Source organism: Podarcis tiliguerta (genome assembly GCF_965153285.1).
Source record: "Podarcis tiliguerta genome assembly, chromosome: 2".
NCBI classification, from domain to species: Eukaryota; Metazoa; Chordata; class Lepidosauria; order Squamata; family Lacertidae; genus Podarcis; species Podarcis tiliguerta.
This window is the reverse complement of record NC_139535.1, coordinates 52665729-52681784: the sequence shown is the minus strand read 5'-3', so window position 1 is coordinate 52681784 and position 16056 is coordinate 52665729. Positions and strand designations below refer to the sequence as shown.

Genomic DNA, 16056 nt, shown 5'->3' with positions numbered 1-16056 from the left:
AGTTAGGAGCACAGAACAGGAGTACAGTCTTAATGAGAGAACTGCATTTTCCACTTATACTTCTCTAGTTTATCGACTGTGGAATGACCTTATTGTCCCAACATAGTAGTAGTTCTCAAACACATATTACACCACGCATTTCTCACCCCTGAATGTTTTATTGAATTGTATACAAGCAGCGCCATTCATAACTTGAGCCCCCAAGGTTTTTAATCCATTGGATTCTCAAGACAGATAACAAGACAGTCCTGATTTGAAAAACTACTCTCCAGAAGGGTCAGCCAAGACTAGGAGGTCCATTTTCCTTTGGATACCTGGTCTGGAGAGTGTTTCAGAGTGTTTTGGACTTTAAAAAGAACAAAACACTTATTGCAGTACAAATACCCCCTCCACCAATGAAATTCTACTACTACACAGAGAAGGTTTTATTTCCTGCCAGGTCAAGGTTGCCTTTCAAGACATACACCAATGCCTCTCATGCATGTCTATGAGAGATTGCAACATATAAAGGAGGGTGGCCAAAGCTATGGTTGCCTTCAGCAGAAGAGAAACCTGAATCCTGATGATGTTACATCCCTGGTTTTCAGATTTTTAATAACTAGAGACTAATAAATTCTGTCTGGGCAATAAAAAGTGTCTCTCTGTTCCTTCTTCCATGGGTTATTTGGGGGTCCTTGATCACTGCTCTTACCATACTATTTTATATTATATTGTTTTTTATAGTCCTTTTTTCTGCGGAATCAACCATAGTCCAAATATCATTTCTAGATACTATTTGTATTGCAATTATGGTGCATTTTGGTCTGCATGTCCTTTCCTATGTATCAGAAAAATAATCAGGAACTCTACCTTTTCTTTGGGTTCTGCTAATCAGAGTTTCCTTTGGCATTTTTTGATTCTGGTTCAATTACTCTTGAATCCCATTCAGATCCATCTGAGATGGGAGTCAACAGACATTTTTGTCATTGTTTTGTATGACCATAGTCTGAGCAAAGTTTATATAGGCAAGTAGTCCCATTCTGCTAGCAGTCTTACTGTTATATGAATCAGTATCAATCTTGACAAATAAAGACATGATTGAACATATCAGATCAATCCATGGGCCTTCAAAGTTTGATTCTGATAGAAATACAAAAATGGTATTGTGAAGGAAGGTGCTTGCTAAGGCCACCTCCCTTCTTGGGAATACATCAGAATTTGAGGCCACTTTGATTTATTTTGCTTATGTTAAATCTCAAGTGATCTTTACACCAAGCCCACATAAACCTCATTTGGACACACTGTCGGTATAAAAGTGGCATTAGCATCCTGGCACTTTGAAAGTAGCTGCTGTAGCAAGGCTACTCAAATTCTCATCTTCAAACACATCCCACAGGCACTTCCTTACTTCCCCAACTGATCCCATTGCATCATGCATGCAACATCTCTATTAACCACTCACTCCATGGAGAGCACACACACATGCACCAGTCACGGGCTCACAAACCCCTGTTGTCCCTTTCCCACCCTACGCCCCTCCAGAGATACATTCAACCCACACAATCGCAGGATCGCTTCACTCGTAGTCTTCTTGGCTTCACCACTTCTCTGCATCTGGCATCTTATATTTACTGGAGTGCTGGGTCTGGGATGGAGCACCTCGTCAACCTGGTGTGCGGGTGGCCAGAGCCTCTTGCATCTTTTGGCGGCAATGGGAATATTTCTGCAGGATCTGTCGAATATGCTCTTCCTCTTCACGCTGCAAGATACGCAGGAAGTTCTGTAGCTCAGGCATACTAAAGGCATCCCACTGCAGAAAAATGTGAAAAAGCAAGTAGTGACCACAGTGCTGATGGCACTTGTATTAGTATTACAGTCTAATACTAATTACAGTGAGCTCAGTGGTACGCCAGGTAGAAGCACAGCTTTACTGGTAAGGAGGGAACCTAGACTTGTGGCAAGAGGTGCAAGGGGTCAATGATGTATGCATGTAGAACAAGGCAGAAAAATAGCCAGAGTGTGTATAAGGGTGGTATATCTGGATTTCACAATGCTCCAAGATTCAAGAAAAATACTGAAACAGGACTGCACAGATAACTAGCATTTTCAAGATTTCAGGAAAGATTTTAACCTAAAGTGAGCATTTGTTATTGCAAATGCTAAGACATCCCTATGAACAGTGTAGAACAGATCCTTTTGTCATTCATTCTCCCATGTTATACAGTGGTACCCCGCAAGACGAATGCCTCGCAAGATGAAAAACTCGCAAGACGAAAGGGTTTTTCGTTTTCTGAGTTGCTTCGCAAGACGGATTTCCCTATGGGCTTGCTTCGCAAGACGGAACGTCTTGCGCCTTTTTTTTTTAGCCGCCAATGCATTCCTATGGGAAACCATCAATACGCAGCGGTGCTTCGCAAGATGAAAAAACTCGTAGAACGAAAAAACTCGCAGAACGAATTAATTTCGTCTTGCGAGGCACCACTGTACACTCTTGACCCAGGGAATTAATTAATCAACGGCGTCTATGAGTAGACCAAGAACTATGTTCTACCACATTAATTCCATTATGTGAGATTTTTTCTACCATGAACATCACCTTTAAGAGCTCTGCTCTATAGTCAGTCTTGTTCTACAATTAAGTCCTTGGGTCATTTTCAATGGGGCAATAGAGTGTTATCAAGCCACAATGTTTGAATTTTTAAATCATGCTCTAGAGAATATTCTTTTTTTTCCTGAAGGTTCAGCCCTTAACTTAAAAACCCCTCAAGCTCCCATCTATTAGAATGTATCATGTGTCAACATGAAACAAGAACAGATAGCCTGTATGCTGCTGTTTTTGTTCATAGTTATAAATTAGCAGTAGTTTTTTTCTGAAATACATTAAATCAAAAGATGTTATGATCCCCAGCATTAATTGGCATCCAGTTCAGCATGTTTGACTTCAAGTTTTTCCAACCCTAAAACTCAACTATTTGATTGGGGGAAAGGCTAGAATAATTTAATTCAGTTTAAATGCTATGTTTGAACCAAAGCTTTACTCAAAAGGGCTTTTTTTTACTGGAACGCATGTAAATATTTTAAGAGATGACAAATAGCACATATTGCATCCCCACACACCCCAATTTTTAAAAAAAGAAAAATAACGTAGCACTGACAGCTGTTACTAATTTTTGCAAACCCACAGAGCTGTGCACCATGTATGTTCAAGGTACAACTTCCTGACAGAGTACAAATTTGTATTCACTGATTATGTTAAACGATATATTTTTAGAAATGTAATGTTTTCTGTAAGAAAAATAATTGTGGGGAAGAAGTTTCTACTCTGCATCACTAGTTAAAGCCAACCACGCAACTGGAACTAGGAGCATGAGTGCCCTTCTTTTATCTACCGAGATAAAGATAAAAGTAAACTTGATAGCAAATATTATAGGCTTTGTCAGTTCCACATAACTTGACATGGAACCTCAGACAAACCATAAACACAAATACTCACATTGACTTCTCCAGTTTCATTTTCCTTCAGGACAAAGCTCAGTGCTTTTTCACTAGGGCCAGCTAGTAGCCGGAGACGCAGGGGCTGCTCCTCATCAGAAAGCTTGCGGAGATATACTGACACACAAGAACATTAGAAGCGGGATTAAATGAAGTACTCAATCACCCTGACTCTGTATAACAGTCACCTGGACAGATCAGACTGGCCCTTGTTTAATTTAAGCAGTCTATTTTTTGCCAGCAGAGGGTGCTGTTATTCCACTAGTTTTCAATTTCCATTTCTTTTAGTAAGCAGTGCTGCAGGGAACAGGTCAGGAAAAGAGGATGTAAGGAAGATTCAGCTTTTCTTCCTTCCAGCCTGCCTCAGTCAGCAGCAACATAAAATGATGAGACACACTCTGATACAGACCTATAATTAACAATAATGAGAATAGCCTTATATAAAGCTTCTCTGCTACATCAGCAGAAACTTCAAAAATGAAGTCAGAACTATATTTAGAATCTTCAGTAGAAAGTGAACAAACTTGCTCTGTATGATTTACAGACTGCTTTCTCTCAACCTCTTCTTATTCTAGGACTAATTGCTAAGATTACATCACTTGGTTTCAGACAATGTATTAATAAATCAGCTTCACAAGTAAGTGCAAAAATTAAGGGCCCACAAAATTTTACTAGCCTCTTTGCTCATTAACACTTATGTCAGTTGTTCACTGCACTCTTAACAACCTAAGCAAAGAAATGAACTTCTTCCCATCTGATAAAACCTTCCTTTCCTGGCCAACTGGAACCAATTTTTATTTGCTGCAGGTTACTAGGCAAGCTGCTGTTTAGAAGTCTGCAATATGTTACATGTTGGCTTCTCAAAAAACTGGGAAGGGGGAGATCAGGTACCTTGGTCATCCTTTTCTGTTCTCTCAAAGAGGGCAAACTTGCGGGGATTGTCAACTACCATGAATTTCTTCAGCAGAGCTTCAATGACCTCACTGGCACGTGTACAAGAAATTAAATGCAGGTGCTTGATTGTGTCCTTGGGTAGGTAGAATGAGGTGCGCCGCTTTACTGCCTGGCTGCGTGAGGAGCACTTCCTGGTGTCCTGAATAGAGGGCGCCTTCTTATTGGCAGGTACCGAGACAGGCCGGATCAGCTTTAATTGCACCTTGATGAAACCAGTGTAGGAACCATCTTTGTTCTGTAGGAGCAGAAGTACAGTAAGCATTGCATGAGGGTCACATGGTTGTAAAAGAAAGAATAAAAACAGGCTACAAGTCAGTGTCTCTGAGGGGCAAAGAAGCCAAAGTTAATTCTTACAAACCTTGGAATCAACAGGGTTTTTCTACAAATACAGGATGCCATCAAAACAGGGATGGAATATGCTTGCGATGATTGCTATACAGTAGTTTTCATTTTAAGGATTACAATGATGGGACAGCAAATGCAGGCATAGGCCTCCGAAGTTCAGCTACCAAGTTATACAGGTAAAACTGCCAACCTAGCAGTTCAAAAATATACCAGCGCAAGGAAATAAATAGGTACTGCTGCGGCTTGAAGGTAAATGATGTTTCCATGAACTCTGGCTTCCGTCACTGTGTCCCATTGTGCCAGAAGTGGTTTAGTCATGCTGGCCACATGACTTGAAAAAACTGTCTGCAGACAAATGCCAGCTCCCTCGGCCTAAAAGTGGAGATGAGCACTGCACTCCATAGTCGAATTCAACTGGACTCAACCATCCACGGGTCCATTATCTTTTAACCTTACTAAGTTATACAAGGGCTAAGAATTATATCTCTCCTGAAACTTACCAAGCTCATGAAGAGGTTGCTGTTGATCTGACTGTTGTATTCTTTTATCCTTTGCTCAATCTCAGTTTGGGACAGAACTGGCTTGTCCCAGTCGATCTGTTCATCCTGCAGAAGAGCAGGTAATCTGGAATTAGTTTTCAATGCAATCCCACAAATATAGTTCATTTCCCTTCATGGCAAGTTAAACGAACATTTGTTCAGATACAAATGATCAAGTGGTGCAGTGGATCAGACCTTGTATAAATTATGGAGGTGGTGTCAAGAGAAACTACAGGTTTCAGGTGAAGCTTTCTACATGCCAGTCCTCACCACTCCTTAGCTTGCTTTGGGGTTGAATGAACTCATTATACCAAGAAACAAAAACTTCCTGATTTCCATTCTCAGCTTTGAATGGTAGATTACAAAATCCTTGTGTGCAAACAAATCATATGTGGGTGTGAGAAGAGGCTGATAATCACACCATGCCTGCTTGGTGTTACACCACCCCAGAAACATGACTGTACATTGGCCCCATGATTAATATGCAACACCCAAGGATCAGAATTCTCTTACCATTAAAAAGGCTACAAAGTAGACTTATGCTGTACCTGCAAACTCCAGCATCTAACCACACCCTGAATTCCCAGAAGCTGCAAGAACAGGTATTCAGAACAATAGGGGTTACCAGTGCGGCACACATGTACCTGCAAGGGCCTTTCTTTGTACCCACTGGGTCCCCTCCGGCACTGAAATGAAGGCATGAAAGAAGTATTCTTACAGACAATGATACCCCCCTCCTTTGAATAATAGAATGCCGTATCCACTGGCTTTCACAGTATTGCAAAAATAATTTTTGATTTTTGGTAGGACACATAGAGGGTCCTCTGTCATGAAGAGAAGCCACCATACAAAAAATCTGCTTCAGTACACCAAAAAGGCAACCACCCTTCTTGTGAAGTACTTGCTTTACTAATGCAGAGACCAGGGTTCTCTATTTAGAGCCAAACATCTACTCTCAAACATGCAGAAACGGAAGCAACACTTTTCCAAACATTTACCGTATTTTTCGCCCTATAGGACGCACTTTTTCCCCTCCAAAAATGAAGGGGAAATGTGTGTGCGTCCTATGGGGCGAATGCAGGCTTCGCGGACCTCTCCGCAAGCAGCGGGAGCGCTCCCGCTGCTGGCGGAGAGTTGCCTGCATGCTGAAGCCTGCGCGCGCTGAGCTCAGCGTGTCCAGGCTTCGTGGACCTCTCAGCAAGCAGCGGGAGCCAGCACTGGGCTCCCACGGCTTGCAGAGAGCTGCCTGTTTGGGGGCTGGGGTCGGGGGAAGCTCGGGCTTCCCCAACCCCGCGCCTGGGGGGGGGGGAAATAATTTTTTTCCTTTATTTCCCCCCCAAAAAACTAGGTGCGCCTTATGGGACGGTGCGTCCTATAGGGCGAAAAATACGGTACTTCAAATTGAATTATGGAGAATTACATTGAGATACAGTTTCACCTCAAGGATCTAGCTCTACCTCAAATAGGTACTTTGGCATTATGCACCATGGTGGTAATTCCAAATGGTTTCCACGTAAAGTAAACTCACTATGGTTTACGTTGCTAATACATGAAACAGCAATCCGACTGAGATTAAAAGGTAATGGGGCTCTCAGAACCAAAAGGATCAACAGAGCCAGCTTCTTAAAAGACATTAACTCCCGACATTACTAACTTAATACAGTATAGCCCTCAACCCGCTGAAAGCCAGGAATCTGTGCAATAAAAAATTTGCTTTAATATGTACATTGCAGCTCCTCTACAGAAGAGAAACTTCCTTCTACAGTACCTCTAGAATTACATGCACAAAATGAGCACCCTTCTACATACACACCCACAACCAGTTTCTCTTTCAGATTTTCAGAAGAAGTGAATTGCTCATGGTTGCATCAGCCTCTTTTCCTGTTGACATCACTCTTTTTGGTGGGGGGAGGGAGATTGTAGGGAATGCCAGATGAGCTCACCAAAAACCAATCAGAAATCTCCAGGGATTACTGGGAACCACTTCCTTTCCCACTGCATGAGTAACCACATGAGCAAAAGGAAATGGGAGAGATCAGCTCCTATTCTCCCAGGGTCTCCTTCACAGAGGAGACCTATGAATAAAGCAATATGCAATCCTCTACACAGTATAAATATAATACAAATCATTTTAGCTGGAGACATGGGAGCCAAGCAATAATAATGCATTTGTGAGTCACTGACAATGTTTGTTATATGACCTTATATACTACTTCTAAAAAAATAAACCAGGACATCTTTTATTGATAAAGATGTATATTCAAAAAAATACTGTGAATTAGAAAATGAACACAAACATCAATCACAATAACAAGAAAAGGAAGCATGAAGATAAAATTATCAAAAGCAGTTCTAAGATTTCATCATATCTTAACAGCCTGAGAAAAGCCTGGTGCTTCAAAAATAATTAAGTTAAGGCACCAGGTAAGAGGCTCTCATTACTACTAGTCTTACCTCATTTGGTGGTGTGACCCTAAGGAAGGTGTCCAAGATAGATCACAGCACACAGGCAGGTTGGTGGGGTCATATAGTGTTGGCAACCTGTGCCCATGTTGTGTGGAGTTTTGGAAGAAAAGCACCATCTCTTTGAATCATGTACAGAAATTAACCAAGAGCCAGTGCTGGTCTTTAAGCAACAGCATGCCCTTCACATGGCCCGTTAGCAACCTTGTGGCTCTATTTTGCAATAGCTTGATAATACTTAAGCCACAGGAGTAACTCCCAGGAATTAGTTCTCCCTTTGAAATTTAAGTGGCTTGAGGGACGGGGGTGGCGCTGTGGGTTAAACCACAGAGCCTAGGACTTGCCGATAAGAAGGTCGGCGGTTCGAATCCCCGCAACGGGGTGAGCTCCCATTGCTCGGTCCCTGCTCCTGCCAACCTAGCAGTTCGAAAGCACATCAAAGTGCAAGTAGATAAATAGGTACCGCTCTGGTGGGAAGGCAAAACGGCGTTTCCGTGCGCTGCTCTGGTTCACCAGAAGAGGCTTAGTCATGCTAGCCACATGACCCGGAAGCTGTATGCCGGCTCCCTCGGCCAATAAAGCGAGATGAGCGCCGCAACCCCAGAGTCGGTCACGACTGGACCTAATGGTCAGGGGTCCCTTTACCTTTACTTGAAATTTAAGTGCTTGAGAGATTGTTTGCAAAGGAAAATAGACTGGCATTTTTTGGGCACACCTCATGTGAATATGTGCCAAATTCAGCATTACAATTTAGAGTTGTACAGTTAATACTTGCAGAAGAATGGTACTTGGCCTAGAAAACCTGGCTGTGCGATAGCTCAAGACATTACAACTTGCCTGCCTACTGGCAGGTCAATCTAGAGACAACTTATTTTACCATTTAGCTGAAATGGAAAAATCCTTCTGATTTCCAATGTTTAAAACAGAGGTGGGGAACCTCTAGCCCATGAGCCAAATTTGGCCTGGCAGAGGTCCCAATTTCATTTTCCCAAACCATGGCCACTTGCCCCACATCTGACATCCTATGTGATGTCAAGTGTGGGGCAGGTAGAGATGCAGCTGATCCCTGCAGAACAGCTGCATTGATTGAGTGACTAAGTTCCCATGGGAAACTTGACTGCACAGCAAATTCCTGCAGAAAGCAGCTTTGCCAGGTGTATGTTTGGCACTGGCAAGCGCAGGGCTGGCAAAACCCTTGCACTGCAGTTCCCAATGCCTGACATCCTAACATTTTAAAAACAATGTGTGATGGACTTTGACAGGTGGGTGGGACCTCCTGCATACCAATCATTTGGTGCTATAATGACTTCAAGTGATTTACAGATGGGTTGTTCTGCCCAGGGGAGTAGGGAGTGATAGGAATCTGGACCAAAAAGGTTTCCCACCCCTGGATTTAAACCATGAACTTTCAGCTCCAAGCATCCCATTCTCTGTAGGCAGGTAGTTGTAACCCAGGCACTTTTAGCTGGCTCTTTCCATTAATTTTCTTACTCCTAAAGCAATGTCACATACCACTAAGCCAGATTCACAGGTGTGGTGAAACAAAGTCCATTTCTGTGCCATATAAAACTAGTGAGCACTGTGAATTACAGAATAATGTATTGTCACTTGGTTCACACAATGCATGGCTTGCAAAACAACAATGTACCCTCTAAATCTACATGTGTTCAAAGTACAGGGCAGATATTCCACATGCTAGAATCATCGGCACTATAAATTTTTTCTGTCAATTTAATTTTGTTTTGTTTTGTTTTGATCCATGCCTTTTATATGGCTTCCATAGCTATTATAGGTAGTATATTACAGAGTAGTAGAGGAGAAGTGCTTGCAGTCTTCTCTGTTTCAACTGCTCTTCTTTGCCTGCCAAGGCAAACTACCAACTGCCTTTGGAAAGGATACCAGGAAAGTGAGTAAGAAAGGTGAAATGAAGTCTGCCCCTGCTTCAGCTGGAGTCATCCACTACTAGGTGCCCTGTGGGAAGGATCCTTATGGCTTGGTATTTGTTAATTTTGATTACTGTGTGCGAGTGTTAATATGCATTGATGGTACTTGTAAATAATTTTGGAAGGATTTGTATCCTGAAAAGTGTAATATAAATAATTGTAACAAGTAAGAGAGATGGGATGCCTCCTTTCCCAAGCAGAATCAAGAACAGAATTGGCGCCATGCTACAAGTGTGCCTCACAACACAATCTGTATGAATTACTTCTTCAAGAGAGTCCTGGGGAGATACTCTACTTACATGGTTGAAATCATCTGCCTAGTCAGCACACTCATTTATGTAGTATTCATATTTTACAAGCATTTTAAAAGCTTCTAACCCATCCCCACAATCCACTTTATGGCTGGAGAACCAATGTCAAGAGTTACTTTCTTTAGAGTTTTCCAAGACCAGAGCTTTCCAAACTATGTGTCACGCAAATGCTCTCCATGCTCCTCCCAGGGTTGGTACCCTTTATCTTTACCTTGCTAGTAAAACTGAATTACTGTGTCATGAAATTATGCATGTCTAAAAAGTGTGTTACCAACATGAAAGGTTTGAAAAGCTCTGCTATAGATGAATCCTTCAGAGCTAAATTGCTTATCATATCCCTTCAACAAGGAGTTGCCATACTAGCTATATAGAAAGATTTGCAGCATATTCAGCTTAAGGGCAACATGCTATTCCCTCTGTTATTGTGATCCTGCTTAACAGACCCTAGAAAACTTCCATATCAGCTTTTTCTGACATAAAAAAGGTAAAGGACCCCTGACAGTTAAGTCCAGTCACAGACGACTCTGGGGTTGGGGCGCTCATCTCGCTTTACAGGCCGAGGGAGCCAGCATTTGTCCGGAGAGTTTTTCCGGGTCATGTGGCCAGCATGACTAAGCCGCTTCTGGCGAACCAGAGCAGTGCACGAAAATGCCGTTTACCTTCCTGCCGGAGCAGTACCTATTTATCTACTTACACTTTTGGCGTGCTTTAGAACTGCTAGGTTGACATAAGGCGGCATGAAGAGGATAGAACAGATTAAATAGAACTACTAATTATCCTAAGCCCTCTACATGTTCTTGCATTCTCCCAATCAACTCTTCCGCTGTCTTATACCAACTGCTACATCCCACAGCAGCAGGAAAAACATTTGCATTCACACTAAGTCCCAAGGAATAAAATTGGGATTTTATTTATTTTATATTTACCAGGGAATGGGAAATAGCCAGCAAATTATTTAATCTAGTTTCCTCTCCAACAAGTAGATGTTTCGTAGGAAGTAAACAATGCCACCCTCTTCTTGCTGCTCATCAGTTAACTAGGCACAAGATTACAGTAGCAGTGAGTTCTACAGAAAAAAAATCTGTCTAAACCTGCCATGCACCACTCTACAGGAGCTTACATGCAAACTGACAAAACCAGCAAAGCCTGGATTGTGGGAAGCTGGGTGTATTGGGGTGGGGAACATTTCCTATGGATAAAGTTTTGACCCAAGGAACAAAATGGGAAGTTGCTGTATCCTGTGGAAAAGAGCAAGAGGAAATCTGCAAGGGTGGAACAAACAAAGGGGAAGATGGCTCTAGATAGGATGGGAAGGGCAGCTCCTGCTCCCCCAACACACACAAGGTAAACAAGTCAAGTTTGGGACACAGGCATCCTGTTTACAAGACAAAGAGCCATCTCTAGGACTCAATCCTATTATACAATTTAGAGTATACAATTTTTTGATGTCTCCTGCCAACCTAGCAGTTCGAAAGCATGTCAAAGTGCAAGTTGAGAAATAGGTACCGCTCTGGCAGGAAGGTAAAGTGTTTTCGTGCACTGCTCTGGTTCGCCAGAAGCGGCTTGGTCATGCTGACCACATGACCCGGAAGCTGTACACCGGCTCCCTCGGCTAATAAAGCGAGATGAGCGCCGCAATCCCAGAGTCGGCCACGACTGGACCTAATGGTCAGGGGTCCCTTTACCCATTACCTTACTAATGATGTGCAAATGCCATAAATCACAGCTGGGATACTGTAACTGAAGCAATTCAGAATTAACTACCTCAGAGTTGCTTAACAATCATTATATTATATATAAACATGAGCCAACACTGTCTAATGGGCAGTGTTACCTCAGACCTAGTGTGCTCAGGCACAGATACCAAGAACAGACAAACTAAGGCCCGGGGGGCGGATCTGGCCCAATCGCCTTCTAAATCTGACCCATGGACAGTCCGGGAATCAGTGTGTTTTTACAAGAGTAGAATGTGCCCTTTTATTTAAAATGCATCTCTGGGTTATTTGTGGGGCATAAAAATTCATTCATTCCCCCCCCCCACAAAAAAAATATAGTTCGCCCCCCCCACAAGGTCTGAGGGACAGTGGACTGGCCCCCTGCTGAAAAAGTTTGCTGACCCCTGCACTATATGGTTTGTGACCTGTGGGCACCTTAAGTACCACTTTATATTAAAATGTGTCCATGCACTGAAGTCTTTGCCACAGGATATTATACGGGTGCTCTTCTCTCTAAAGTTAAGGGAGATGATAACCAAAGAGAAGGTATTCTCAGCTATTGCACCATTATCTTTGGAATGTTATCCCCAGAGAAGCTGTCCCACATATTCTTGTGAGAATAAATTAAGTAAGGATTATAAAATTTAAAAGCACCAAAGATATAATAGGATGATGCTATCACAAGGAAATTGGGCCCTTTGTATAGCCCAACTGCAATTGTATTTTCAAAAACATATGCTCTTTCTGCAGTAAGTGGTGAGCAATGCTGAAATTAAAGTCATAATTTAAAATTAATTTCAAGTCTGTAGCCATCAACGGTACTTGTGAGCCTACTGACAATGCAATTTTTTAAAACCCAGAAGCCACAGAAGTCAATTGTCTAGAATTTTTCTGGAATGAATTATTAACTTTTATGAATATAAAAGATACATAAGCATTGAGAGTTCTCCTGCTGCACTCTGCTTGGTATTATGACTCATTAGATAAGATTTGCTACCACCTGCATACTTCCGTTTAAGATTAGACCCTTTCCAAAACACATGATTTAGAAAGACACTAATTCATGGACTTGATTGTGCCATATGTTAAAGCAGTTGAATAGCTTACTTTATGAAGAATGAAGAAAGGCAGACTTTGCTATCATCATTTTCAGTTCTGACCTCAGGAGTGCTCTCATATGAGTAAAGAAAAAACCACAACCTCAGAAGTTAATTAACAGAACATAAACCCCCAAGCGTGAGTGATGCAGGATTGCTAGGTTGTGGCATTCTTTGCTGAAACAGGGGGCACAGCATGAAGACGAAATGCCCGGCAAAGACTGAACCCTCTGAGTCCCTACTCACTAACACTAGAAAAGTGAACTCAGAATAGCTGCTGGATTCCAGTCCAATATGGACTCTTAGCTGCATTGCTGTGGCCAGGGTTGTTTTGTTTTTGCTGTGCTTTTCTTAGAGCAGTTTTGTGGCATATGTGGCTTTTTATGTCAAGAAAAACCAACAACGAAGATGGCCTGTGCACTCAGTGACTCAGTCCACATGTGAACAGGAAAGGAAGGGAGCCAGAGAGAGGAAGAGACAAAACCTCAAGTAAAAGAAAAGAAAAAAAAAAGGAGGGGGGGACTTGCATTGGTCAAGGGATTTAAGGTTTAGAACTAAAGGATGACTGCTATTCTCAACACTTCTCTAGTGTCCTCATGGTTCAACAGATTTCCATAAAAAGTGCCAGCAACATAAAATCCATGCCAATTCCAGGGTTCTGCCCCTGTTGATACCACAGTGTTGAGCAAAGAATCATGGAGCTTAATTCCTACTAAAATAAGCAGCATAAGAAGACGCCTGTTGGGTCATACCAAATGTCTATCTAGAAGACTAGCATAAGCTACAGTCAACATGCCACTTTTTATCTGTCCAACTCCCTGGTAGTCTCTCCTTCCTTCCCCGCATATATAAATGAACACGGGCATTCCCTGGTGTCCCAGGAGAACATGAAGACAGACACAGCATAAGCCATCAGCAGACCAGTTGGGAACAAGAAAAAAAAATCAGTTTACTCTTTCACTGGATGGGGGGGGGGCGGGGCGGAGGGGGGGGAAGAGAGAATGAATTGTTTACATATTGAGACCTTTAAAGTTATTGGATCTCAGCAAAAGTTAACTCTGTATTAGTCACAACCCTTGGCTAAAGAACATTTCCAGTTGTGCATTCATCCCCTGTCAAGCTGCACTTTTGGGGCTCACTGCAGGGTTTATAAACTCATCTTGTCTATCCTGTGGAGGTCAGAAAGATATATATATTCCCCCTGGACCTGAGTGGAAACTCACCGGTGGAACTTTACAATACTGTACCAAACTTCACACCAAGGCTATGGAAGGGTAAAGGGCCTTCAGTCCCTGTTAGACCTTGCAAACCACATCATGCTTAACACATGGGTTTGTAGTTGCTGATTTCACATCACAGGTCTGAGGGGTTGCTAGATCAGTATCTTGGATCATCTGCCAACTCCCACATGCCTTTCCATTCCTCCCTCCTACCATTCTCTTCAAATTCTCTTTCAACCCTGCTTTATCATACTTAATCAGAGGTGACTAACATTTCCTAATCAACAATGCATCCCAAGATGCCTACTGCTTCTACTTTGTCTTCATCATCTGTTGGTCATGCTCATGAAAACCTCAAGAAGAGGAGCTTATTTAACTGTTGATCTCACTGACTCCTTTCTCACTGTCCAAGTAAATTAAGAAAATTCCACTCAGACCTAAAACAGAATGAAAACAGCACCTCATCTACAAAAGAACACTTTATATTTGGGCTCTACAAGCCTCTATGTAAGGCTCAGTAGTTGTCACCCTGCAGACAACAAGCCCAGACTCTTTGGATGCAACTTGCACCTAGGTGTCCACCCCCACACTTGCTTTGAATCCTCAGGCAGGCTCAGCTGCTCCTGGTTACACAATAATAACTAGGCTGCCTTTTTTTCTTGGCATACTGGCAACTGGGAAGGAGCATCTGGTAGCATGAAGTCAAGGCTAGAAAGAGAAAATGCTTTGAAGGAACTGCTTTTTCTGCAACACCCCTCCTCCATAGTAATAAAAGAGAGCCACTCTTAATATGGTGCCAGTCTGCATCTTCATAGTGCTAATGTCTTTAAGGGAAATTTAACAAGAACACTCACTTCTTTGTTAGGCAGTCATATGTATACACTTCATCCTATCAGAAAGGCTAAGTGCATTTCAACATCACAAAATTGCTTGTATCTTTTTATAAAAAGCAAGATATCAGGCTACTAGAATTAGCTTTAAGGAATTAAGGACTGGTTCTTCTGGTTCTGGGATCTCTCTTATTTTCTCTTATCTCTCTGGACAATGCTCTTTGCCAGATGAAACAAGCAGGTTCCCATTTCAGATATTGTCCCAAACAACTTATTGGCATGGATTTGATAAATAAGCTACATTTCAGTTCCCCAACATGCACTGCCAGTACCAAGGGTCAAGGTTTTTTGAATGATTCCTTGCTTAAGCTGGGATGCTCAGTCTAAAATGTGTGAGACACCACATATTTTGATCCAAACACTCAAGAGAATAAGAAAGCAGCTCCAAAAGCAGCTCCCTGATAACTAGACCAAAGCTAGAGGAATCATTTTTGTTACTTTCATTTGGTGGCAGCACATAAAGGATATCATCATCGCAAGCAAAGCTCATCATACTTAAACCCACGAGTGAAAAGTTTATAACCAACTGGCTATGTTGGTCTTTGCACTGATACACACACTACGGCTTGGCCCATGTAAAATTAAAACGGATGATAGTTCTTTCCGCTGTCTTGTCATCGCATTGTAGCTCCATGTGGTAATCTCATCTTGTCCCCAAGTGACCATTCATTCATTATTCTCAAAGGAAGCTTGTTAAACTGCCATGATGCCGGATGTAGACCCCTTTTAAGACATAATCCCACACCTGTCATTACTATTAGCCCTCCTCCCAAAAGGACTCTTTTCCCATGATATCTGGAGCAACCACATGAAAGAGAACAACAATTTTGCTAGCATGGAATAGCAAAAAACCCAAACTCAACCCCTTTTCAATTTATTGCCATACACATGCTAATATGGTGGAAAATACAAGTAGTCAGAAAAAGAGAGAAACAATACACTCAATGCCCTCTCAGTGAAGCTCTGCCTACATCAACACTCTACATAAGCACTTTCTCCTTTCCTTGCTCAAAAGTAAGTTTGTGCTCAGGTTTGGAGCCCCACCCTACAAATAACACAATTGTGCTCCCTGCTGTTCACCGCAATCCCTGGACTCATAAACCAGCTA

General features: G+C 42.2%; 1 protein-coding gene across 4 annotated transcripts in view; it reads right to left on the bottom strand.

Moving 5' to 3' along the window:
- Window positions 1-138: 138 nt before the first annotated feature.
- Window positions 139-16056, bottom strand: part of RASSF1 (Ras association domain family member 1) — a 29527-nt gene continuing 13609 nt past the window's right edge. For all 4 annotated transcript variants that reach the window (XM_083429514.1, XM_083429516.1, XM_083429517.1 and 1 more), the window contains 4 exons: window positions 5271-5375; window positions 4363-4660; window positions 3473-3588; window positions 139-1789 (listed from right to left, as the gene is read on the bottom strand). In XM_083429514.1, coding sequence (XP_083285640.1) covers window positions 1643-1789; window positions 3473-3588; window positions 4363-4660; window positions 5271-5375 — 666 coding nt within the window. In that variant the 3' untranslated portion in view covers window positions 139-1642. The remainder of the gene's footprint in view (window positions 1790-3472; window positions 3589-4362; window positions 4661-5270; window positions 5376-16056) is intronic.